Here is a 26,292-nt window from a genome sequence, read left to right as displayed (position 1 = left end):
TTTATCTTTAAGATTCCTTCTAGCTCTGAAATACCATGAATTTTGTTATTTCATGGTTACAAACTCCTGGAGACAAAGATCCTTGGGAAAAATAATGTTTATTAATTGCCTAGCCTGTATTGTGCTAGATGTTTCCATAGTCATCTCACCCATTCTTTATCTGAGAGAGAGGAGAGAAATAGTATTAGTCTATTTAATAGATGAAAAAGTTGGTCTCAGAGTATGTAGTAACTTATCTACTGTCACACAGGCGGCACACAGCAAAGGCAGAATTTGAATGAAGGTTTTTCTGGCTCCAAAATAGTCTCCTTCACCCTTTTTCCATCCCCACCCTTCTACTTCTCATTTCTGGAATATGCCCCTGAGTCCTTTGTTGGTTGAGATTATGATACACAGTGGGACGTGTTTAGTGTCTCTGTGCAGGTGTCTTCTCTGCTTTGGTAAAAAGGAGGGTGAGATGAAAAGGACTACGGTGCCCTTTGGGAGCCTGGGGGAGTGAGTGGAAACAGGGGAGGATGGCCCTGCAGCTCCATCAAGAGATCTGTGGCAGCAGAAGAGAAAAAATGAAGAAGAATAGCTCAGGGCAGAGGGTGGTAGGATGAGCCAGTCTGGAGAGTCTGGCCATACAGTCATGGCCACTGGGCCTGCTGTACCTCAGTGTCCTCATTCATAAAATGGGAAAATGAAAGCTTCCCTACTCTCTTTGGGGTACCATGAGGGACAAAGAAAGGTATATAGGATACAGATAAAAAAGACATTGTAGGTGATGAAGTTCTATATAAGGGGTGATTTACACTATTTTCCATGTTCGAAAGATAGAATTTTTATGTCTCTTTCTTTGAATGTTCCTCTTTATGGGGTAACACAAGGAAAATTGATTTCATGGAACTATTAGAAGTTGATTTTTTAAAAATAACTTATAATAGCTATAAACTATTAAGACAGTCTTTAAATTTTTTTTCGCATTTTGAGAGACAAAAATTAATAATTGGTTGCTTTGTATTGATACAGGTTTGCTCACAAAGAGTGCGAAAGACTGTATATGCATTATTTTCTACATCATCAAGAGAAGGCTAGCTTTTCCTTGGAACTAAAGAAAATTTCTTCTTCACTGATTCTTTTGCCTTTCTTGTCCACCTTAAATGTAGCTCTAGAGAAAACATTTTTAAAGCTGCTGGCTGCTTCACTTTGGAGGCACAGTTTGGGTACATGAAGTGCAGAGGAAATAGCTACAGAGTGTACAGGAAAATGAAAAGTGTCTAGTAATACCAAGAGGTGGCACTAGTAATGCCAAGAGGCGGCATGTGCAGGGCAGGTGGAAAAGTATGTATGGAACCTATAAGAAAGTTGTGCCATAGCAGGGACTTCTTCCTAAGTCTCAGGGTAGACTAAAAATTAGGTGACCTTTTGCTTCTTTCCTACAACTTATGGAATTCTAGGTGTAGAAATACCACTGTTGACCTATAGTAGATTATTTTTAAGAGTCATGTCCTGATTTTCTACCATCCAAAATTGCAGCAAGTATTCGCAAATCAGTGTGATACACCACATTAACAAACTGAAGAATAAAAACCATACGCTCCTCTCAATAGATGCAGAAAAAGCCTTTGACAAATTCCAACACCCATTTATGATTAAAAACCCTTCAGAAAGTGGGCATAGAGGGAATCTACCTCAACATAATAAAGGCCATATATGACAAATCCAGAGCTAACATCATTCTCAATGGTGAAAAGCTGAAAGAACTCCTGCTGAGATCAGGAACAAAACAAGGATGTCCGCTCTCACCACTACTCTTCAACATAGTTTTGGAAGTCCTAGCCACAGCAATCAGAGAAGAAAAAGAAATAAAAGGAATCCAAATTGGAAAGGGAGAAATAAAACTACCACTGTTTGCAGATGACATGATACTATACCTAGAGAATCCTAAAGACTTTACCAGAAAGCTGGTAGAGTTCATCAATGAATTTGGCAAAGTCACAGGACACAAAATTAATACACAGAAATTGACTGCATTTCTAAACACTAACAATGAAAGAGCAGAAAGAGAAATTAGGGAAGCAATCCTGTTTACCATTACATCAAAAAGAATAAAATACTTAGGAATAAACCTACCTAAAGAGACAAAAGACCTGTACTCTGAAAACTATAAGACACTGATGAAAAAAATAAAAGATGACACAAACAGATGGAAAGACATACATGCTCTTGGATTGGAAGAGTCAATATTATCAATGACTATACTACCCAAGGCAATCTACAGATTCAATGCAATCCCTATCAACTTACCAAGGACATTTTTCACAGAACTAGAACAAAATATCTTACAGTTTGTTTGGAAGCAAAAAGGACACAGAATAGCCAGAGACATCCTGAAAAAGAAAAATGGAGCTGGAGGAACCAGGCTCCCTGACTTCAGACTATGTTACAAAGCTACAGTCATCAAAACTGCATGGTACTGGCACAAAGACAGAAATATAGATCAGTGGAACAGGATGGAAAGCCCAGAATTAAACCCATGCACCTACAGTCAACTAATCTATGACAAAGGAGGCAAGACTATACAATGGAGAAAAGACAGCCCTTTCAATAAGTGGTGCTGGGAACCCTGGACTGCCACATGGAAAAGAATGAAATTAGAACACTTCCTAATGCCAGAACAAAAATAAACTCCAAATGGATTAAAGACCTAAATATAAGACCAGACACTATAAAACTCTTCGAGGAAAACATAGGCCAAACACTCTCCAACATAAGCCACCTACGGTAATGACAGTAAAAACAAAAATAAACAAATGGGACTTAATTAAACTTAAAAGTTTCTGCACAGCAAAGGAAACCCTAAACAGAATGGAAAGACAACCCACAGAATGGGAGAAAATCTTTGCAAGTGAATCGACTGACAAGGGATTCATCTCCAAAATTTATAAACACCTTCTGTAGCTCCATACCAAAAAACAAACAACCCTATCCAAAAATGGGCAGAAGATCTAAACAGACAGTTCTCCAAAGAAGACACACAGATGGCCAAAAAACACATGAAAAGATGTTCAACATCACTCATTATTAGAGAAATGCAAATCAAAACCACGTTGAGGTACCACCTTACACCAGCCAGGATGGCCATCATCAAAAAGCCTACAAACACTAAGTGCTGGAGAGGGTGTGGAGAAAAGGGAACCCTATTACACTGTTGGTGGGATTGTAAACTGGTGCAACCACTGTGGAAAACAGTATGGAAATTGCTCAAAAAACTAAACATAGAACTACCATTTGATCTAGTAATCCCACACCTGGGTATCTATCCAGAGAAAACCATGGCTCAAAAAGATACATGTACTCCAATGTTCACTGCAGCACTGTATACAATAGCCAAGCCATGGAAGCAACGTAAATGCCCATCAACAGAGGAGTGGATCAAGAAGATGTGGTACATATACACAATGGGCTATTACTCAGCCATTAAAAGGAAAGAAATACTGGCATTTGCAGCAACATGGATGGACCTAGAAATTATCATGCTAATTGAAGTTAGGCAATGAGACAACAACATCATATGCTATCACTTATATGTGGAATCTGAGAAAAAGGACACAATGAGCTTCTCTGCAGAACAGATACTGACTCACAGACTTTGAAATACTTATGGTTTCCAAATGACAGGTTGGGGGGTGGGGGAATGGTCTGGGGGTTTGGGATGGAAATGCTATAAAATTGGGTTGTGATAATTTTTGTACAATTATAAATGTAATAAAATTCACTGAGTTAAAAAAATCCAAAAAAACTGCAGCAAGAATTATTAATTAGCAGACAATGTTTATTTCCCATCTAGCATGTCCTCAGTTTCTTCACTCTCTCCCTTTTTTCTTCCATCTCTCCCATCCTCTCTCCCTCCTTTTCTTCCCTCCCTCCTTCCTTCCCTTCCTCTCTTGAAACCTCCCTTTTCCCTGTCCTTCATTTCTTCCTCCATTCTTCCATCTTTTCCCACTTCTTCCTTTTCCCCCCTCTCTATTTCTCTCTTTCTCTCACGCTTCCTCCCTTCTTCTTATGCATTTTCTGCCTTCTTTCTCCTTTCATCTTTCATGATTTTCTTCCTTCCCTTCTTTCAGTGATTGCTTGCTGAGTCTCCATTTGCCTGGCACTGTGTTGGACACCGAGGATACAAAAGGGGCAAGACCCACCCTGCCCCCACGGAGTTTACTTCCCAATGGAAGAGTTTCCTTTTTTCAACCTTGTTTGTGTAACTCTCATAAAATAACCATGGTATGCACACGGCTCATTTCTTCACTCCAGAATCTGAAAGCCATCTTTAGCCCCACACTTACAGCTATGGAAAACCGCTGAATGCTTTCATCCTCACAGTCCTGGATGACCTTATTCAGTCGGTGGTTGTCATGGGACTCACCATCAGTCACAATTACCATGACTTTTTTAACCCCTCTTCGGGCGCCCCGGGCTTCAGTGAAAGCCTCCTTCCTGGAATAATCACAGACAAAAGAGCAAATAAAACACCACAGCAAGGTTAGGCAAAGTGATAAACAAAATGAAAACACTGTCAACTCCAGGTAGCCCAGCGCTTTCCTTCCAAGATCAACATTGTTGCCCGTTGTTTAAGCTCAGAGACAGAATGCTCACTGTTTGTAATAGATTAAGATTTGTTCCAGATGATGGAGAAGTTACCATTTTGCCAATCACCACAGATCCCATAAACAAAAGGCAGCAGTCCTTCATTCTTTGGAAACTTCATAGGGAGGGTGTGATAGGAGAATGCATCAGATTTAGAGAAGGCCAGATTTTAAATACTCTCCCAGCCACTCTTTTCTCTGTAAACACTCTTGCTTGACAGGACTTTTTCCTTCTGATTTTGGCAGAAGTTTTTGCTTTAGTCTTCACTTTGCCATACTTACTCTGACATTTGCAGAACAGCTTGGACATCCTCTGAGCTGGGGGAGGGGGGCAGGGGAGAAAACAGAGTATTTGGGTGGCCCCGGAGTGCTTGAGAATGTGGCTGGACATGGGGTGAAAATTCAGACACAGGAATTAAAGACTGGGGATTGCAGGGGTCTGGGTTAGTGACAGAGCAGGGTTGCAGGGGGTAAGGAGGGTTTGGAGTTTGAAAAGTTTGGTCTGAACTAGATTTTAGGACACAGGCTGCTGGGGGTGAGGTGGGAGGACGTGGCACGGAGAGAAAGGAAAAATGCCATAAACTAACTTCAAAGAAAGGAATTTTGATTTAATTCAACAAGCATTTATGGAACGACATGGAAGACAAAGGAAATGGACAATTTTTGTTTTGAATTTTACACACACACACAAAGGCACACTTTTCTTCCCTTCCTTTCTTTTGCTTAGCTCGCTTTCCCCTCTGGAGTCTTGGCAAAGAGGAGTACATTTTACTTAGGACTGAAACAGTGAACATACTTCATATAATATTTTTTAAATTTTCACATAGAATGTGAAAATTGTATAGAATAAATTGTACAGAATAAATTCTTTACTTTGGGCATAAGGACAAACAGCTGCAGTTTAGGATATACCAAAGAAACAGCTCTCTCTAACCTTCCAACAGTTGCCATAGTACAGGTTAGCTCTACTGCAGCAATACAGTAAAGGTACAGTAATGGGTATTTTGTGAGCAGGGAGAGGGGATCCTGGTGATCAAGCTAAGTGATTTTATCTGTGTTTATTTTTCCTTTAAAAGGACTTATAGCAAATATGGCACAATGTTAACAACTGTTAATTCTCTTTGATGCATAAAAAGGATTTTGCTATATGATTTTTTTGTATTTTCAACTTTCTCTAAAATTTTCAAAAAAAGAACCTATTTTAAAAAAAATTGCTGATCACTGAGGAACTGTGCTTTTCTGCCCTCTATACTCACAAATAGATTTTCTGAATTCTTTATGTGCATCACCAAAGGTGAAAACAGATTTTTTTAAATTACTCAATGAATTTATTACATGTATAGGTGTATAATGATCATCATAATCCAGTTTTATAGTATTTCCATCCCATGCCCCCAGTGCATCCCCCACCCCCCAAACTGTCTCCTTTGGAAACCATAAGTTTTGGCGAAAATAGATTTAAAGGCTCATTTTTAAATGAAGTTCAGACCTGGGTATCATGAGATTCAATCCTTTTTATAGTTCCATTTTCTTAGAGGGATCACCAAAACTTCCTAATTCTCTTGAAAATCAAGAACATAACTGAACATCAGCTGAAGGAGATGATTAAAATATCTTCCTTAGAGAAGATTTTGTAGCTCTGAAACCAGGCCTGGCTCTATATGAGTAGCAAGGCCAGATCTTTTGAGTATGCCCTTTCTGTTCCAAATATCTTTAGCAAATGGCTCTTGACCCCAATAACCACCATCCAGTATATTTTCTTTAAATTAAGCATTGGTCTCCTTGCATGTTTTTAAACACTGACATATCCTAGGAGAATCCCTTTCTTTGGGAACAGGTGAATTCAGGCCTTCTGATTAAACACCGTGAACCTATTGAAAAGAATGAAAATTTGGGATAGTGATAAAGGACCACAAAAATGCTTGGAACTGGAGACACTGAAAATGGAACTAAAGGAGTCTAAAAATTTAGACATATCATTTGCAACGGGCCCTGCCTGAAAGGAATAAAAAACAATGAAAAAATAAATTTAAACATGAAAACCTCATGTACAAGAAGAGTACTCAGTAATATCATTATAGAGTTTTATTTACATACAAAACTCAATAATCTCTGTGTCCTACAACTAGACCCTTTGTGAAACACATAGGCAAAAACCATATAGGGACATGGTATTCAGAGTGGTATTTATGCAGGAGCAAAAGCAGCCAGAACATTTCTTAAGTTAGTTTTCAAAGATGAATATTCATTCTTAAGTGGTTGCCTTTGGAAAACACTCAGCTCCCTACAGGCTCAGGGCTTTCAAAGAGCACTTTGATTTACTGTGAATGTGTGGTCACGTTTAGTCAATTATTTAAGACTGCACATTCAGCACACCTGAACATGTGTACTTCTGTGCATGCAAACTGGTGATCCTACAGCAGGTAAATGTAAAATCACCCCATCTGTTTGTGGTTATTTTCTCGTGGGCCCCATATAACTAGAACCACATGCTTTTCTAACATTCCTGAGTCTAAAGCTGCACATGAAATTTTAAATTTTTTGAAAATCCAACCCCTTCTTTGGAGTATCCATATTAAATATTTTATCCCCTTAAAACACTGATCTTAGCAGGCAGGGAAGTGAGAGCATGGGTAATTAGCTCTTCAGAATCAGAGAGAGAGTCCAGACATTGGAGGCACTTAGCAGAAGGATCCTTAACATTAGTCAAATTATCAGATTTCCTGTGATTTTGGTATGTTTAGTTTTTGTTCAGATGCTTTCATGGTGACTAAGAGGAGAAACGGCAAGAGAGAAGAGCTGAGTGAGATCAGAAAAAATACTGAAAAGCGGATGTTTCACATTGTAAGAAAAGGACAGTTCTTTAGATTCCTAGGGGATGATGTGCCTTATATGCTCTCCATGAAGGAAACTAGGGAAGGGAGGAAGCGAGGGGTGTGAATTAAAGGGAATTTGGAGAAAGTAAGGAAGAAAGAGAGGGTGCACAAACAGTGAAATCCTTTCCACTTCTTTTCAATCTTTTCACTAAAAATGATTTCAAATAAGACAATATTTAATTTGCCCTCTTAAAGACTTCTGAGAGCTTCAATAACTCTAAATCTGTAAGATACTGTAAAATTAGAGACATATTAAGATATAAATACGTATTGAGTAGAAGAGGACTAATATTAATCCATTTTTTTAAGATTGATGTTTCTAGAGGCTGAAAACAAAAAATAAAGGGAAAAGATCTTATCTAATATTTTGTTTTAGTACCCAAGATTATGATGCCATAGACTACAGTGAATTTTTGGACCCATCCTCCATCAACTAAAGCCTTGGAATAAGAGGAAAGATAAGAAAGAGTGGTGAGACTATAATATAGAAAAGCTTGATCTGATAACTATTAGCTAATCAGTTGAATCCATCTGCAACAAGATGGCTTTAAATATTGCTAAGGTAACTGTTCAATTAATACTGCAAAGGGCTAGATTTTAAGCAGTTATTTTGCACAGTCTTTCACTTTGGCTTATTTTTTATCAATATACCTTGCTGTGTCTATTCCAAGGGCTGTCATGGTCTGGCGGCCACCTCTCTGGACTATTTCGTTTGCTGCAACAAGCACCTCTTCTGTTGATGAATACTTATTGAGGTTGAATTCGTGGGTTACATTTTCTCCATACTGTACAATTCCAACCTGAAATACCAAGCCATTAAGAGTTATCCGTCTAGCAGGATTCTCTGTTTTAATTTTCTTACATTTAAACATGTAAATCAGATGTAATAATACATTTTAGTCTTTCAGACGAGTTTGAAACTCTAACAGTACACAAAGAACACAAATGGGAGTGCTGTTAAACCTCTCAAATGACTGGTTTATCTCTTCAACAGTGTTTACTGAACACTCTGGTAAGCCTGAGGGGTTGAACATGAAACATACTGACATGGTCTCTGCCTTCATGGAGCTTTTGAACTACAGGGAGAGAGAGAGATTAAACGCAAGAATCATTTGGAGTGTCCTGGTGGCCTAGCAGTTAAGGATCGGGCATTGTCATTGCTGTAGCATGGGTTAGATCCCTGGCCCGGGAACTTCCACATGCCATGGGCATGGCCAGAAACCCCTCCAACAAAAAAAAACAAACAAACAGAAAAACAAACACAAGAATCATTCAAATACAGGTTTACCTGCAGACTGTGAAAAGGGCTGTACAGAAAAAGGTATTATTAGCAAGAAAAATCTAGAATCCCAATTGGTTCATGGGAGCTCAGGGAAGGCCTTTCAAGAAGAGATATTTAAGTTAAGATTAAAGATATCTGCTGAGAGGGGAGGCCTGTCCCGGATAGGGGCTGAAAAGGAGGATGGGGTCCATACAAAGGGAACCCATCCTGTGAAGAATCTGAGATGGGAAAGAGGTAGATGCTCTAAGAACAGAAAAACTCAGTGAGTCTGGACCAGGCCAGGAGAGGAGAGCGAGAAGAGGCTGGACCAATAAGCAGGGGATGTGTCTGGCAAGGACACACTCAGGTTTCAGGCTTTGGGGAGCTTATCGCTAGCGTCACTCCCCAAATCAGCCCTTCCCTCTCCTTTCTCGTTCTCTGCCTTCCCTCTCTTACTGCCACGCTCCTTTCAGTCCTTCTCTTCCACAGGTTGGGTCATGCAGGCAGCTAACTACAGAGCCACGGTGAAGTAAAATGATTTAGAAGGTTAAGTGCCCGGATGTGGTTTCCCTTGCCCCACACTCTCCCCCACCCTGTGCCCATTTTCCTGATCCTTTTTCTACACCCTTTGTTGAAGATTGGTGTGAGACCAATAAACTAATCTATATCAAGAATTGTGCCTAAAGTTACTTATTCTTTAACCTTCCTACCCCCAAATTAGGGACATAGATGATTCTGTACCCAAAGGAAGTGTTTGTTTGTTTGTTTTAGCCGTGTCTGCACATGAAAAGTTCCCAGGCCAGTGACCCAGACCACTGCAGTGACAATGTTAGATCTTTAACCCGCTGCCCCAGAAGAGAATTAGGAAGGTTTTCTTAATGCAGGAACTCTGGACACTTCATTTTGGGGAGTAGGAAAAATAATTTGAGCTGCCTTCTTTCCAAGGCAATTGTCTAGTTTGCCCATTGGTAAAGTTGTTCACCCAATCCTATTTCCAAGTCTGATCCTGTTTCCAAATGGATAAGCATCTGTCTCATAGTCTCCTCTGTTATCACTGCTGTCAAAAATCTTTAGGCTTAATTATTTGTCTGATTAATAGATACATTTCCATAGCTTGGTCTTTTTGGAAACCAAAAGCATACACTGGCTCTTGCATAAACAAATAAGAGAACCTCCAATTAAACATTATTATGTCTGATCTACTTTTTGGAGCATACAAACATCATGGAGCAATTATGCTGTCATGCCTGAATAAAAATACTATCCTATATTTTTACTGATCTTTTAAACTTTTCTTCCAATTTATTCAAATTATAGTAACAGAAATTAGCATCACATTTTTTATAAATGAGGAAGCTGAGTTTAAAAAACTCACTTCCCACAGTGAAGGGGTAGAAGGGGTTCTAGTTTCGGATGCGTATCCTTTCTCTCTCTACTTCCTCTCAACAAAAATTTACCTCTCCCAAATTCCCTCATTTTCTTTTTTTCTAGTCACAATTTATTTTTTAGGTGTAAACCCACTTGTTCCAGCACATAGAATCATGTTCCCATTCAAGTCCCCTCTTATATTTTTAAAATTTTTATTATTTTTTAAAATTTCATGGTTGCACTCAGGACATATGGAAGTTCCAGGGTCAGGGACTGAATCCGAGCCACAGCTGAGACCTGCAACACAGGTATGGCAATGCTGGATCCTTTAACCCACTGCACCTGGCAGGGGATTGAACTCAAATCTCCACAGTGACCTGAGCTGCTGCAGTCAGATTCTTAACCCACAGTGCCATGGCAGGAATTCCTCTCTTATTTTTAAATTAATTTTTTTCTTCTTCTTTTTTTTTTAAATGAAGTATAGTTGACTTCCCACCATTGTCTTATCATCTCACCTTGATAGCTTTTGCTAATAACTGCTGCCATGTCATGGCTACTCAATGAATGCAGGTAGATAGATAGCTAGCTGAGATACATTAGAAAATATGATAAAGCAAATAAATAAATAGGTCATATTTTTTAAAAAAAGAAATAGAACATATGAATCCTTCCTTAAAGTTGCTTAGTAGGATATAGGATAAATAAGAAATCACTAGAGAATGTATGCAAGTGAGAGATAAGGGACACCATAAGCTGAATGAACATAAAATCTGCTCAGTTCATGTCCATGTCAGCTTTGCTCTTCTATGAGTATATCTTTCACCTCATACCTATCACCATCTGTTTCAAGATGATGCACTGTTATAATTGGAAAAGGATAATTATTAAAATCTCTCATGACTGCTATTCAGGTTATTTACTTGACATAATTAAATGTTATACACAGTTATCCATTACTCTCTGAGTAGATTTAAAATTATTTTCTCAATGACCTTAGCAGTTTTTAATAAGTCATCCAGGGAGACACTGAATAATTATTAAGGGAAGCAATGTAGGGTTTAACATTATCTTTGTGTATATAAATGCTCAGTAAATAAAAGTAAAATGATTTTGTTACTTAGACAATCATTATGCCTAATTTATGGTACCAGGTGAATAAATACTGCTGTGGCAGTTAATTGCTCATCTATTCAGGACATCTTACAAAGTTGGTTTTAGTTTTGTTTCCCTTTATATTTGATTAAGCAGGAGACTAAAGAAATTTGAAAACTGTCACTCCTGACATTATTCTTGGACATTTTACTACTTGGATGAATCCACTGAACACCCCAGTCTCTCATTCTTTGACATCCTCAGCTTCAGGAATCATTTCCTCTAGCTCACCTATGTCATCTGCTCCCAAGTTCATAGCCTTGACCTTGTCATCTGGAAAAATTGCAGCACCTCAATTTCAATGTCAAGTGTTCTTTTCTCTGACCATTAACTTTGGCTCATTTACATAGTATATCTAATTCATCAATTCCTTGACAACATTAAGAATTCCAATTAATTCATAGATCTTGTTTTTTTATTTTGTACCCAGCCTAGATTCCATGATCCATCACCATAATCATTTACTTGCAAACACTTAACTCCTTTAACCTTTTTCCCCTCCGTTAACTAACTTAGATAACTTCCAACCGTGGTTAAGGCCAAATATCTCCTTCCCTGTGATTCTCTGACACTCAATGTTGTTAGAAATCACCTAACCTGTAGATTGGTCTCACTTTAAAGTTTTAATCATAAATCTCACTTGCAATTGCACATAGCACTGCCTAACAATCCTCCTACTTTTTATTAAGGACTGTACTGCTCCCATGTACTGAGTTCAATCAAATTCTAGTCATAAAACGCTAACTCCTCAGAAAAAAGACAGCATCTCATTTAAATATGGGGAGGAGTTCACAGGAAGAGATGGACGTCATACCAACTAAATGAGGCAGCTTTGTGAAGAAACATTTTATATTGCCAACACACTTTCCATATCTTATAGAAGAACATATTATGATTGGATTATCTGGAAAAATTATCTTCACCCTAAGAACAGCAGAAAATATAACACCTTGGTAAGTCAGAGATGAATCTTTCTTCCTTCCTTCCCTTCCTCCCTTTTTTTTCCCTCTCTCTTCCTTCCTTTCTTCCTTCCTTCCTCTTTCTTTCTTTCTACCTACCTACCTACCTACCTCCCCATCATCTATCTCCCTGCCTACTTAACATATATCTCACTTCTATAAGGGTATTCTTTGTAAACATTATGATATAAGAGAACTTATAGCTGCATGTTCCCTCACCCTTTCTGTACACTTTGGTTTTTTTTTTTTTTGCGTTTTTTTTCCTTTGGTTTTTAGGGCTGTATCCACGGCACATGGATGTTTCCAGCCTAGCGGTCAAATCAGAGCTGCAATTGCCAGCCTACACCACAGCCACAGCAACACAGGATCCTAACTGTGTATGCAGCCTGCACACAGCTCACAGCAATGCCAGGTCCTTAACCCATTGAGCAGGGCCAGGGATCAAATATGCATCTTCATGGATTCTAGTCGCGTTTGTAACCTGCTGAGCCACAATGGGAACTCTTTCTAATGGCCCCACCTGAGACTTTCTTCAGAAGACTGTCCTTGGGCTGATAGAGCTGCTTCACCCCAAAGGTTCAAGGAGTCAGACTGCCTGAGAGTTTTCTTCTTCCTCACCCCTTGCCCTGCTCCACATGCAGGTGATGGAGGACCAGTCCCCTGGCTTTTGGAGTTCCCTATCAGATCAGGCTGAGGCCCTGACGTCACTTGACGTCACACGCTTGCTTGTCCTCTGTGGCTGCCCTGATTTGCTCGCAATCCCTCCCTGTTTCTTTTGGAAGCACTCCCTTAGTAGATGGCTACCGCTTGACTCCTCTCAGAGTTTGCTTCTGGGGAACTGGGTCTAAGGCAGCGATAGTCTATGTTTCTGTATCCCTTTAGCTCAGGCCAGACAGCATTTCCTTGAGCCTGGACCATGGCTATCACTGGTCTTTCTACTGCTGATCTCTCTTTTTATATTTTCACCTTACCTATCAAGAGTAGATTAACTGTCTTTAAATTATGCTTTTATCACATGTCTTCCTTGTTCAAAAATCTCCAATAACTCCTCATTGCCTACATCCATGACTTCAAAATGTACTTTTTTTGTTGTTGTTGTCTTTTTGCCATTTCTTGGGCTGCTCCTGCGGCATATAGAGGTTCCCAGGCTAGGGGTGGAATCGGAGCTATAGCTGCCAGCCTATGCCAGAGCCACAGCAAAGCAGGATCCAAGCCACATCTGCAACCTACACTACAGCTCACGGCAACACTGGATCCTTAACCCACTGAGCAAGGCCAGGGATTGAACCTGCAACCTCATGGTTCCTAGTCGGATTCGTTAACTACTGTGCTACGACAGGAACTCCCAAAATGTCTTTCAAAGAGAATTTTTAATTCTAATTAAAATAGAAAATAGACAAAACTTCAAGCTGTTTCTTGAAATATTAAGCCTATAGGCTAACATTCAGCTTTTTTCTCCCTGACTCTCAGTCAACAATCTGGCCCTACTTCCTCTATTCATCCTCATCTTCACGATTCCCCAGGATGCATTTTCTTTCTCCTCCTGCTTCCCACCATGTATTCATCACTTTTTACCTTGTTATTTAATTATCATACTTACTTACTTACTGCCTAGACCAAATGCCCCTCCTTATCCCTCCAGCTAAGCTAAATTATACCTCTTTGGTAAGATTGAGTTCAAGTTTCACTTTCTCTGAAAAACTTCCCCCACCTAGTTACCAATGCAGCCCATCCTGATCTTTCCCTTGTCCAAACTCGGAAGTAAACTTGACTGGGCTACTTCCGAGAGCACTGCGTATTTCTCAGCTCTTGTACATGTGCTTTATCTCCCAGCTATGTTATGAGTTCGAAAGGGGCAAGCTGGGCTAAAGAGCATGGACTACGTCATAGCTTTTGGTATTCTGTTATCCTCTACCACTGCTCTGCTTTGCTCTAAATTGACCCACAAACATTCTTACTGGATGACTGTAACATTTCACATAGGAAAGTAGGAAACCGAGATAGGAGGGAAATAATGATAAGCAGAAAAACAGAGTTACAAAGAAGTGTGGGAAATTAGAAGAGTGGGCAGTGGGAACTCCAGTCTTAGGAAAATGATATTCAGTGTAGGTCCCTGGCTGACCCTGGAGTTCTTATTTCCTTCATAAACAGAGAGAATACGGCCTGCTGTGTCTCCCCCAAAAAGGGTGCCAATCATTAATTTTCATCACAGGAAAGTGGTCAAATCACATAAGTTGACACAGAAATGTTGTATATAAATGTTCTCAATATCATTATTCATAACAGCCAAAAAGCAAAAACAAAAACAAACAAACAAAAAAGCCAAATACCTATCAAATGATGAATGAACAAAATGTGATATGTTAAAAAAAAGATACATATTGCTTTGCTGAGTACTGGTGAGACTCAGTTTAATAGAAAGAGTTTCAGTCCCAGTTTAGTTGATAAACTAAGGCTGGTGAAACAGATTTGTACTAGCATAATGTGTATATATGCATAGATAACAGAGTCCAAAATGTATGATAATTAAATAACAAGATAAAAAGTGATGAATGCATGGTGGGGAAGCAGGAAGAGAGAGGGTCACAAGCACATGTATTGTCTCACACTGACTGGCCTCATGGAGGAAGGAGGACCCAGCTTCCTGGGCGAGCTCCCCAGGTAAAGAACAGAGAGGAGATTATAAAAGTAGAATGAGAGAAGGAAGAGTAATCTTGAGCCAGGAAATTCTGGCAAGGATGATCATTAAAGACATTCAAATCATTCCAGAAATTCAGAAAAAGACAATAACCATCATACTTGACTTGAAATGGCCAGTTGCACTGGAATTGTACAAAAACTCAGAGGGTGGAGTTAAGTAGAGAGCTGGGGATGAGGAGTTTTTTTGTTTTTTGCATTCTGTGAAAATGCCTGGATGGAAAGATTCCAGGCATTTTCACAGAATGCAAAAAACAAAACAAACAAACAAACAAACCCAAAACAAACAAACAAACAAAAAGAGCAGATATGGCGGCTAAGAGGAGCAACTGGGAGAATGGAAAGAATAGGTTATGGCATCAGTAAAAGAATGGATGAGGATAGTAACAATATACTCATAAAGGGGGGGATAAGTCACATGTAGAAGGAATAGTCACTTTTCAGAGACAACTGTAAAGGACACATTTACCTCCTGGGGAGATGCAGTATGAACTTGATTCAGCAGTTATAATTACAATCTAAGGCCAAAGAGAACTGAGAGCTGATTCATGCTATAGCATAAACCAGGAGCACAACAGGCTGAAGATTCTGGTACATGAACAAGAGGTATGTAACACTTAGAACCTTCCACTTAAACATAAAGTCACACTCCTGTTTTAGCCTAGCCCCAAACTAATTTTCCTTTCCTCTTTTTCCAGGGAATACTAACTTTATAGGTTACTAGGTATGAGTTTTAAAAATGAGTCCATGATCAAATAATCTTGGGAAACAATGATTATTACAAAGTTAAAGGTGTATCTTTACAGTAGCACCCTCTGTTTTTCTGTCTCCCTCTGCTATTTGCATTAAGTAAAAAATGCCACAAATTTCAAATGGTAAAAAGAGCAAAGCTTTCTCTTACTTCTGTTCCCAGTTTCTCTACTCTGACTCATAAGCCAATTCTTTTGAAAGTGCTCCTGGAGTCTTTAACATGAAAACACGCATTGTGAATCATGAATTGGATGATCTAATATATTTTATTCTTCCTTAAGGGGATATATATATATATATATATATATATATATATATATATATATATATATATATTCCTTATTCTTCCTTAAGGAACATATTCAACATCTCAAACAACATAGCTTGGAAAACATTGCTGTGTTTTAATGCTGAGTTACCTACTTGTTAAGATCAATTAATTGCTTCTGCTTCACTCTTGTTAAATTTATGGCACAATATCATGCTTTGTGGTTATTCAAATATAAGACTTCATGTCTAAGTTGGAAGTTTTTTGGGATTAGGGACAAAGTGTATATATTTTTATTCATATGCTGACATCTGGCATAATACTTTTTCAATAAGATACTTTATAAATATCTGCTGAATTAACAATGGACATCACAGAAATACAAAGGATCATAAGAGACTACCACACGCAACTATACACCAGTAAAATGGAAAACCTAGAAGAATGGACAAATTCTTAGAAAAGTACAATCTTCCAAGACTAAACCAAGATGAAATAGAAAAGGTGAACAGACAAATCACAAGTACTGAAATTGCAACTGGGATTAAAAAACTTCCAACAAACAAAAGCCCAGGACCAGATGGCTTCACAGGCAAATTCTATCAAACATTTAGAGAAGAGCTAATACCTCTCCTTCTAAACTATTCCAAAAGATCGCAGAGGAAGGGACACTCCTAGACTCATTCTTTGAGGCCACCATCACCTCAAAACCAGACAAAGATACCACAAAAAAAGAAAATTAGAGGCCAATTTCACTGATGAACATAGATGCAAAAATCCTCAACAAAATACTAGCCAACTGCATCCGACAATACATTAAAAGGATTGTACATCATCATCAAGTGGGATTTATCCCAGGGATGCAAGGATTCTTTAATATCTGCAAATAAATCAGTGTGATACACCACATTAACAAACTGAAGAATAAAAACCATATGATCCTCTCAATAGATGCAGAAAAAGCCTTTGACAAATTCCAACACCCATTGCTGATAAAAACCCTTCAGAAAGTGGGCATAGAGGGAACCTACCTCAACATGATAAAGGCCATATATGACAAATCCAGAGCTAACATCATTCTCAATGGTGAAAAGCTGAAAGAATTCCCACTGAGATCAGGAATGAGACAAGGATGTCCACTCTCGCCACTACTCCTCAACATAGTTTTGGAAGTCCTAGTCGCAGCAATCAGAGAAGAAAAAGAAATAAAAGGAATCCAAGTTGGAAAGGGAGAAGTAAAAGTATCACTATTTGCAGATGACATGATACTATACCTAGAGAACTCTAAAGACTCCACCAGAAAACTGTTAGACCTCATCCATGAATTTGGCAAATTTGCAGGATACAAAATTAATACACAGAAATTGACTGCATTTCTAAACACTAACAATGAAAGAGCAGAAAGAGAAATTAGGGAAGCAATCCCGTTTACCATTACATCAAAAAGAATAAAATACTTAGGAATAAACCTACCTAAAGAGACAAAAGACCTGTACTCTGAAAACTATGACACTGATGAAAGAATTCAAAGATGACACAGATGGAAAGACATACATGCTCTTGGATTGGAAGAGTCAATATTATCAAAATGACTATACTACCTAAGGCAATCTACAGATTCAATGCAATCCCTATCAAATTACCAAGGACATTTTTCACAGAACTAGAACAAAATATCTTACAGTTTGTTTGGAAGCACAAAAGACACAGAATAGCCAGAGACATCCTGAAAAAGAAAAATGGAGCTGGAGGAACCAGGCTCCCTGACTTCAGACTATGTTACAATGCTACAGTCATCAAAACTGTATGGTACTGGCACAAAGACAGAAATATAAATCAGTGGAATAGGATAGAAAGCCCAGAATTAAACCCATGCACCTACAGTCAACTAATCTATGACAAAGGAGGCAAGACTATACAATGGAGAAAAGACAGCCCTTTCAATAAGTGGTGCTGGGAACCCTGGACTGCCACATGGAAAAGAATGAAATTAGAACACTTCCTAATGCCAGAACAAAAATAAACTCCAAATGGATTAAAGACCTAAATATAAGACCAGACACTATAAAACTCTTCGAGGAAAACATAGGCCAAACACTCTCCAACATAAGCCACCTACGGTAATGACAGTAAAAACAAAAATAAACAAATGGGACTTAATTAAACTTAAAAGTTTCTGCACAGCAAAGGAAACCCTAAACAGAATGGAAAGACAACCCACAGAATGGGAGAAAATCTTTGCAAGTGAATCGACTGACAAGGGATTCATCTCCAAAATTTATAAACACCTTCTGTAGCTCCATACCAAAAAACAAACAACCCTATCCAAAAATGGGCAGAAGATCTAAACAGACAGTTCTCCAAAGAAGACACACAGATGTCCAAAAAACACATGAAAAGATGTTCAACATCACTCATTATTAGAGAAATGCAAATCAAAACCACGTTGAGGTACCACCTTACACCAGCCAGGATGGCCATCATCAAAAAGCCTACAAACACTAAGTGCTGGAGAGGGTGTGGAGAAAAGGGAACCCTATCACACTGTTGGTGGGATTGTAAACTGGTGCAACCACTGTGGAAAACAGTATGGAAATTGCTCAAAAAACTAAACATAGAACTACCATTTGATCTAGTAATCCCACACCTGGGTATCTATCCAGAGAAAACCATGGCTCAAAAAGATACATTTACTCCAATGTTCACTGCAGCACTGTATACAATAGCCAAGCCATGGAAGCAACGTAAATGCCCATCAACAGAGGAGTGGATCAAGAAGATGTGGTACATATACACAATGGGCTATTACTCAGCCATTAAAAGGAAAGAAATACTGGCATTTGCAGCAACATGGATGGACCTAGAAATTATTATGCTAAGTGAAATCAGCCAGACAATGAGACACCAACATCAAGTGTGATCACTTACATGTGGAATCTGAAGAAAGGACAAAATGAACTTCTTTGCAGAAAAGATACTGACTCAAAGACTTTGAAAAACTTATGGTTTCCAAATGAGACAGGTTGGGGGTGGGGGACGCGCTGGAGGTGTGGAACGGAAATGCTACAAAATTGGGTTGTGATAATCATTGTACAACTATAAATGTAATAAATTCATTTAGTAATAATAAAAAAATAAACTAGTGAAGATAAGTAAAATAAATACATATATATCTGCTAAATTAAAATAAATTAGCTTGACCAATAATATACTTTATAATTGTCTGCTGAATTAAAATGCTGAATTAATTACTTAAATGCCTTCCTTTTAAGGGTAGAGAAGGGAGGAAAATGAATTTGAGGAATATAGAAGGAATGATGCTGTTAGAAATCACAAAAATCACTAATTTTTTTTTCTTTTAAAACTTAAAGTCACAACAGAATGACAAAGGAATTTAAGAAAGACAATTGTTTAAAATAGCTATGAAGGGAGTTCCCTGGTGGCCTAGAAGGTTAAGGACCTGACATTGTCACTGCTATGGCTCAAGTCACTCACTGCTGTGACGCACGTTTGATCCTTGGCCTGGGAACATCTGCATGCCATGGGCATGGCCAAAAAACAGAAAATTTTTTTTAAAAAAGCTATTAAGTATTTCGAGTTAAAGAGTTATGGAGGAATGAAATTATTTCCTTGTTTAGATTTATAGGATTACCTTGTATTGCTAGTCAGAGTTATAACAGCACACTTAATTTTAATGCTCAGCATGAGCTAAGTTTCTTGACTTTCATTCAACGATGAACATTCTCAAATCCACAGCTTCTTAAGGGGAGTAATGACAGGGAAGCACTGTAAAGTTTTTTGTGTTCCTATAAGATACAAAAATGCTTAGCCTGACAAGAGCTCAGGATTTTATTCCTTTTACCGAACTAAGGTCTAAAAGTCCTGCCCTACAACATGTAATTAAGTGCAAATGCAAATGTGGTGGTAATACAGGCTGCAATCCAAGTTAGCTGTCAACACAATTCTGAGGCTATGTTGGCTGAAACCTGGCTTAACTTTTGTTGCTGTGGAGAAGGACATGAAGAGGACTGGTTCACAGGTAGATGAACTGAGTCCTCAGAAACATAAATAAACTTGGTAGATGATAGATGTAGGTCCTAGGAAAAGGATGTCTTTAGTTGGTCTCTTGCTTGATGGAAGATGCGTCAATGCAACTGACTCATGCTTAAAGATGCAAGGCTAGGAGATACTACAGTTTTGTTGAGAAGGAGAAAGACTATGGGAAAAACTGGGACCAGAGGTGAGTGGGGAGAGAGATGTGCTGAACACCTGTAAAGAGAAGCCTGAAACACAATGTAAAGGGGCGTCTGGGGGGGGTCCCCCACGAGAAAGTCCCTTCTAGCTCAATGACTTCATGAGGCAGAGGGAGAGGTGGCCGTCACTACAATAATGATTTTTAATACAAGGAAAATTAAAAATTCCAGAAATTATATTTTTCCAACATAAATGACGTGCCTCTTATGTACTAGGTAACACACGAAACTTGGAACTATATTCCATAAATAAGAGGATGGAGGCACAACGCTGTCACTGTGGAATTCACAGACTACCAAGAGAGATGGACACAGGAAACAAAAAGCAATGCTACTGAGTGATGAGGGTAGTGGGTGAAGGGTGTGCAAATGCTGAAGGATTTTTCTTGGGAAGGATGGATGGAAAAACCATAGAAAATGATGGCAATGAGTTCCCGTTGTATCTCAGTGGGTTAAGAATGCGACTAGTATCCATGAGGATGCAGGTTCAATCCTTGCTTAGTAGGTTAAAGGATCTGGTATTGCCATGAGTGAGCTGTAGTGTAGGTCACAGATGTGACTTGGATTCTATATTTCTTTGACTGTGGCATAGGCTGGCAGCTGCTGCTTTGCTTCAACCCCTAGCCTGAGAACTTCCATATAACATGGGTGCGGTCCAAAAAAAAAAAAAAAGAAAAAGAAAAAGACAGAAAGAAAGAAAAGAGAAAAAAAACATGATGGAGAAAGTGACTTTTGAGCTGAGTCTGAGAAACTGACCTAGCACATGAGGCCTGGGGTGGAGAAGGGCTTTCTAAGCAGAGAATCACGTGAGCACAGAATGTGTTTAGGGAAGGCCAGGGCAGGAGTGGCTGCAGGGCCAGAAGAGAGGGAGGCAGAAGGCAGGAGGCAGTGGAATGGCAGGCACTAGGTCACAAATGCCTTGTAGTCCACTGGAGAGATTGGTGATTATTCAGCAGGCAAGGATAGGAGAATTTCATCCAGGGAAATGCCATGATCTGAACTTTACATGCAAAAAATAACTCAGATGAGTGATGGATGGAGGTAGAGGACAATGGGGACCAGGAGGCTAGTGAGCCAGAAGATTCACCCCATTCACCTCACCAGTTTCAGAAACTATAGCCTAACTCACAAGGATAGAGCTGTAGAGCTCAGGCAGGCTTCTTCTCAGACCTCCAAACAATGAATCAGCATTCAGATTTAAGGCTCCTAGGGAAGTAGTCATAAAATGTGTACTAAAAAGAAAGATAAATAATATTCCTAAAATTTAATTAATTTCTCTCTTTCATTTTGCCTGGTTTAATGTTATGCCACACTCTTGATGGGAACAATCCAGACATTGTTCCATTAGTATATTTCACTTTTATATCAAGCCTCACAACTTACTGGTTTTATTTAGGGTAATGCACTTGTATTTGGCATATTTATATCATTCTCATTTATTATTAAAAGCCATGTTATGTTTAGGTATTGAGGATCAATAAGACCTCCATAATGTTTATGCCATCATATCTTTTATGGCAAGCTCAGAATGTTTCAGGTTTGTTTTTATAGGTTGTTTTTTAAAAGGAAATTTTATAGCTTTTACTCTGTCTTGGGTAAAAAATTGGTTTGTAAAAGTTCCTTGACTATGTTTGCAAAAGTCTTAATGGGACCACACAGAAACATGGGAGAAATTTTGAGTAACTGTTTAGGGTTGATGTTTTCATCAGCTTGCATTATATTTTCCTATGTATACTAATTGTCATATGGAAAGCTTAATGCAAGTTTTAAAATTCATTTTCCTTCCTTCCTTCCTCCCTCCCTTCCTTCCTTTTTTTGGTGGAGGTGATAGTTACTTCCAGAAATGTTTAATATCTTTGAGACTGCCTTCCAATACTTGCAATTACTAAATCACAAGTCTATGCCTGCGAGAGCAGGACATTATATTCGATCTTGACCTCTTGTATCACGTGAGTAACTGTAATTAATATAACAAACAAGCACGCATGAGGTATAACCAAAATGTAAGTGATCTTTTGACCCATCATCACTTTAAAAATTATTTGGGGTAAAATTCTTCTACTCCTGCTGGATGGAAATATCAATGTCTTAGACTTTTCTTATTCTTAGTTTTTAAATGTCTGTTAAAAAACCTTTATATTTTAATTTAGGTGTACCCCATGAAATTGCTGTATTTTTAGGTCTAAAAATGACCAAAGAGCAACAGTTTCATATGGTTCAACCTAAATTAAAATAGAATCAACAAGACAAAGCATCAAAGCTGATTTATAGTTGTCTTCTTTCCTCCCCCTACTAAAGCTTATGGAGGTGAGTAGCATATAGCTAAGGAAGGGGTGCGACTGGCTATATTTTGCTTCTCTACTCATCTACCCTCAGACTGCTAACTATAATTTCTGACATTCTGGGAACAGAGAGAGGGATGATAAATGAAGGGCATAGGAATTCTTGCTTGACTGGTGCTATTCTAAGATGGATTAGGTGCTAACAGGTGTTAGCTTTCTGGTGGGCTCTTTGGGAATCTCCTTTCACCTGCATCCTTGCTAGAATGCATCTCACTACTGTGGTCCCTAAGAATCAGGTATGTCTTCAGCTTTTCTGTGCAGAGGCTTCCACTAATTTCCAGGAGATACTGTGGACAGGACCTCACATGACTCCATGATGATCCACATACATTCTTCGTACTGACAACTCTGGATGTAAGGCTATTCCAGTGCCTTGACTCGCCTGTCAGCATCTGGTCAGCTAGCTCACCCTTTAGATATTTCAGGCAGGAGTCAAGCCCTCGTCAACTGTGTGTCCCAACTTTAGGAGACACATTCCAAGTTCACTGTATGATCCCACTGAAGCCTTTCTCACTAGACTCTTTCTACAGAGAAATCCTCTTCACAAATTCTATCAACTCCATTCTTTATGCTTTTATATCCTTGATATGGGTGAGGAGTCTGAGAGTTCTCTATCAAGCTCTTAACTTTCCATCTTTGCAACTTCTTCTGGGTAGTATCTCTTGAAATTCATTTTTATACCTGTCCCTTTCAGAATGGAGAAGTAGGGAGGATAAGTACAGGGAGGAAAAATTCCAGAAGCTAGTTTCACCAATCTTAGGGCAGGATTGGGTGTTTCAATGGAAAACAAACAAAAAACGAAGGACCAAATCAAAAACAAACAAATAAAAAAACCAACAACAACTCTGTATTTAAATAATGTTAGCGACCAATTAGGAAAAAAATAAATGTTAAAGCAAATTGTGTGTTTTCAGAGAGAATTACTGTAAGACCACCTGAAAGAAAAGCATACATTTTAGTACATATTTCTTTGAAGTGAAATTGGCTTTCCAAATTTCTATGAATGAATTTATCTTCTGATGCCACTGACGGAAGATCGAACTTTAAAGGGCATTTAAAATGTGCTATACCTAAACCCCTATTAAACACAGTTTGGCAAAAGTGATGGCTTAGTAAATATCCTTCTCAATTCCTTTTGTTGAGCGAATTACTTGGGAAACCAGTCATTAAGACAACTTAAGCCGAAATAGAAAAAGATTAGAAATTGCTCAAGGATAAACACTAAAGCCTAACATACAAATAACATACTCAAAAGAATATTAAAATGTCAGTTACGGAAAAATTCTCATTAAATGTCCACCTATCAGAGAAAAACATGAATGTGCGCTCATTATGATATATGCACTTATTCAACAGGTGCTCATTAAAGGCCCATTATGTCACAGCAAAGCACTGGGCTGGCCACCGACAAGGATAAAAAGATGATACAAAAGATTTAACTTTGAAGTTCCGGTAATCTGGAGGATGCAACAAGCACAAACATACAGACACAGACCACACACATACCAACATAATAATGCTTTAGTTCATTGTTTTTCAAGATTTAACCTATTTAAGAATCATGTGGGTTGTTTGCTTAAAATACAGGCTCTCTAGCCTCACCTTCAGAGATTTTGATTCTTTTTTTTTTGTTGTTGTTGTTGTTGTTGTTGTTGTTGTTGCTATTTCTTGGGCCGCTGCTGCGGCATATGGAGGTTCCCAGGCTAGGGGTCCAATCGGAGCTGTAGCCACTGGCCTACGCCAGAGGCACAGCAACGCAGGATCCGAGCCGCGTCTGCAACCTACACAACAGCTCATGGCAACGCCGGATCGTTAACCCACTGAGCAAGGGCAGGGACCGAACCCGCCACCTCATGGTTCCTAGTCGGATTCGTTAACCACTGCGCCACGACGGGAATTCCGGAGATTTTGATTCTTAAAGTCAGAGTACAGTCCAAGCACTATGGGATTCAGAAGCAGGAATTCCACATGCCACATTTGGAGAAACACTGGATTATGCAGAAGCTCCATGAGGGCAGTGGCTGCATCTGTCTTATTCTCCTCGACTATTCAAGCCCTTGCACAGAGCCTGGTACATAGTAAACCCTCAGGTAAAACATCTGAATAAATGAATGAATGAGTCTGGCTAAGCTCCTCAATGAATGATACAAGCAAAAATGTGACAAAAATTCAGCAATCTAAGCAGCTCCTCTCTCTGCAAGAAGCAGGGTTCCCTCGGGGGAAGTCAGCAGATGCTACAAATGACTAAGTGCACAGGGCTGCATTCTTAAATCTTCCTCCCCGTGGAATGGTGTCTTGGAGCCCAGGAAATGTGACCTGACTCTTCTCAGAGTAAATCTGTGTCCCTCCCATGACTAGTAGCATCTAGACCCCAGGGCTGGGCCCCATTCTTCTGAATAGAGTCACTGTTCCCTCTAAGACAGACACAGAACTCCATGAAGCTCACTAGGGAAGGCTGGAATTCCACTGGTCTTAGACAGAATAGCTCCTCTATTGGGACTCTCCCAATTGAAATGTAAAATTAATTATACTTCTAATAGATGGAAACATCAAAATTGCAGCAGAATGGGTCGAGCATATAAGCAATGGACTGTTAGCTATTTCTTTACAAAACTGGCACAGATGACCAGGGAAGCAGTGATTATTACTCTAAAATATCCTTGTAGATTTCCTTCCTGAAGTTGTAGAGAAAACTCCAACATGTCACAGCTGCACTAATTTCCACAAATCACTACAAATAAATGAAATTTTTTACAGTAAAATAAATTTAAAAGTAAAATCAAATATTCAGATGACTAAAAAAATTTTACAATTTAAAAAATATTTCAAGAGTGTCATTAGTTTCGGAAAGAAAGGACTGGATAAAAAGGTCCAATGGGGTGGCTAAACAGGTAGAAGGTTCACCATGGGGAATGTGCTGAGAGAGGGGAGAGCTGTGGTCAGCAGTTTGGTTTCAGTATGTCAGTGTAGGTAATGGGGCACCAAGGGTCCTGGCCTGCTTCCAGCTAGCAGGTGGGGTAAGGAGGACCAGGCACAAAAGCCTAGAGACCACTGTTTAGGAGCATCAGATGGGACTAGCTCTGAAACTTCTCTAGGAGTAGAGGTCTCAGAAAGCAAAGATGGCTGCTGGAGAGCCATGTGTTTGGATTTGTCATCAACCAGCAAGGAACCTTGAACAAGTCACTTAGTCTCTTACGTTCCCTCCATCAATTGACAACTGGGGCTAAATGACGTCTAAGATCCCTTCCAGCTCTAATTGTATGGCTCTATGAAATCTTATTGACCCAGGAGAGAAAAGATAGTGGAAAAGAGGAAAGGAAGAAGGGAGAGATGTCTTCAGAAAGGAAAAAAAAGGAGGCCGTGTGGAACATGTAACCAGAAGGAAGAGCAAGTCACTGTTTTAAGTGATGTTTTAAAGGATGAAGGCCACCTGATGCCCTGTTGAAAGAGGAGAGATAATACGCTCTCCAAACCTCTGGTAATTCACGTGAGAAGGTCAGCTGTAGATAAGAAGCTTGCATCCAGCAGAATTTACATTTTGTGATGTGGAAGTCTATTTTCTCTGATTTCAAGAGGTTCTCTATCGTCCAGTAGTATATACATAACCTCACCCCTCACCTAACGAGATCTATTCAGCCTTGGAATAGAGCCATATGAAGTTTCACACTGAGATCTACTTTGCTATCTTCAACTACCATCCTTCTGGGAAAATGTATGATAAATAAATATATATATATAATA

General features: G+C 39.0%; 1 protein-coding gene across 3 annotated transcripts in view; it reads right to left on the bottom strand.

The window, feature by feature from the left end:
* The window catches only part of ITGA1 (integrin subunit alpha 1), a 174,225-nt gene that overhangs the window by 69,857 nt on the left and 78,076 nt on the right, over window positions 1–26,292 (bottom strand). For all 3 annotated transcript variants that reach the window (XR_014831285.1, XR_014831286.1, XM_021076769.2), the window contains exons 7-8: window positions 8,153–8,301; window positions 4,326–4,476 (exon numbers count right to left, since the gene is read on the bottom strand). Coding sequence is in view for 1 of the 3 variants with exons in the window: in XM_021076769.2 (XP_020932428.2) it covers window positions 4,326–4,476; window positions 8,153–8,301 (300 nt within the window). In the remaining 2 variants the exon portion in view is untranslated. The remainder of the gene's footprint in view (window positions 1–4,325; window positions 4,477–8,152; window positions 8,302–26,292) is intronic.

The sequence above is a fragment of the Sus scrofa genome, chromosome 16, assembly GCF_054392235.1.
Source record: "Sus scrofa isolate SSC_HxYL_T2T_F1_AM1 chromosome 16, Sscrofa_HxYL_maternal_Yorkshire_Landrace_v2.0, whole genome shotgun sequence".
NCBI lineage: Eukaryota > Metazoa > Chordata > Mammalia > Artiodactyla > Suidae > Sus > Sus scrofa.
This window is presented reverse-complemented; position numbering and strand designations above follow the sequence as displayed.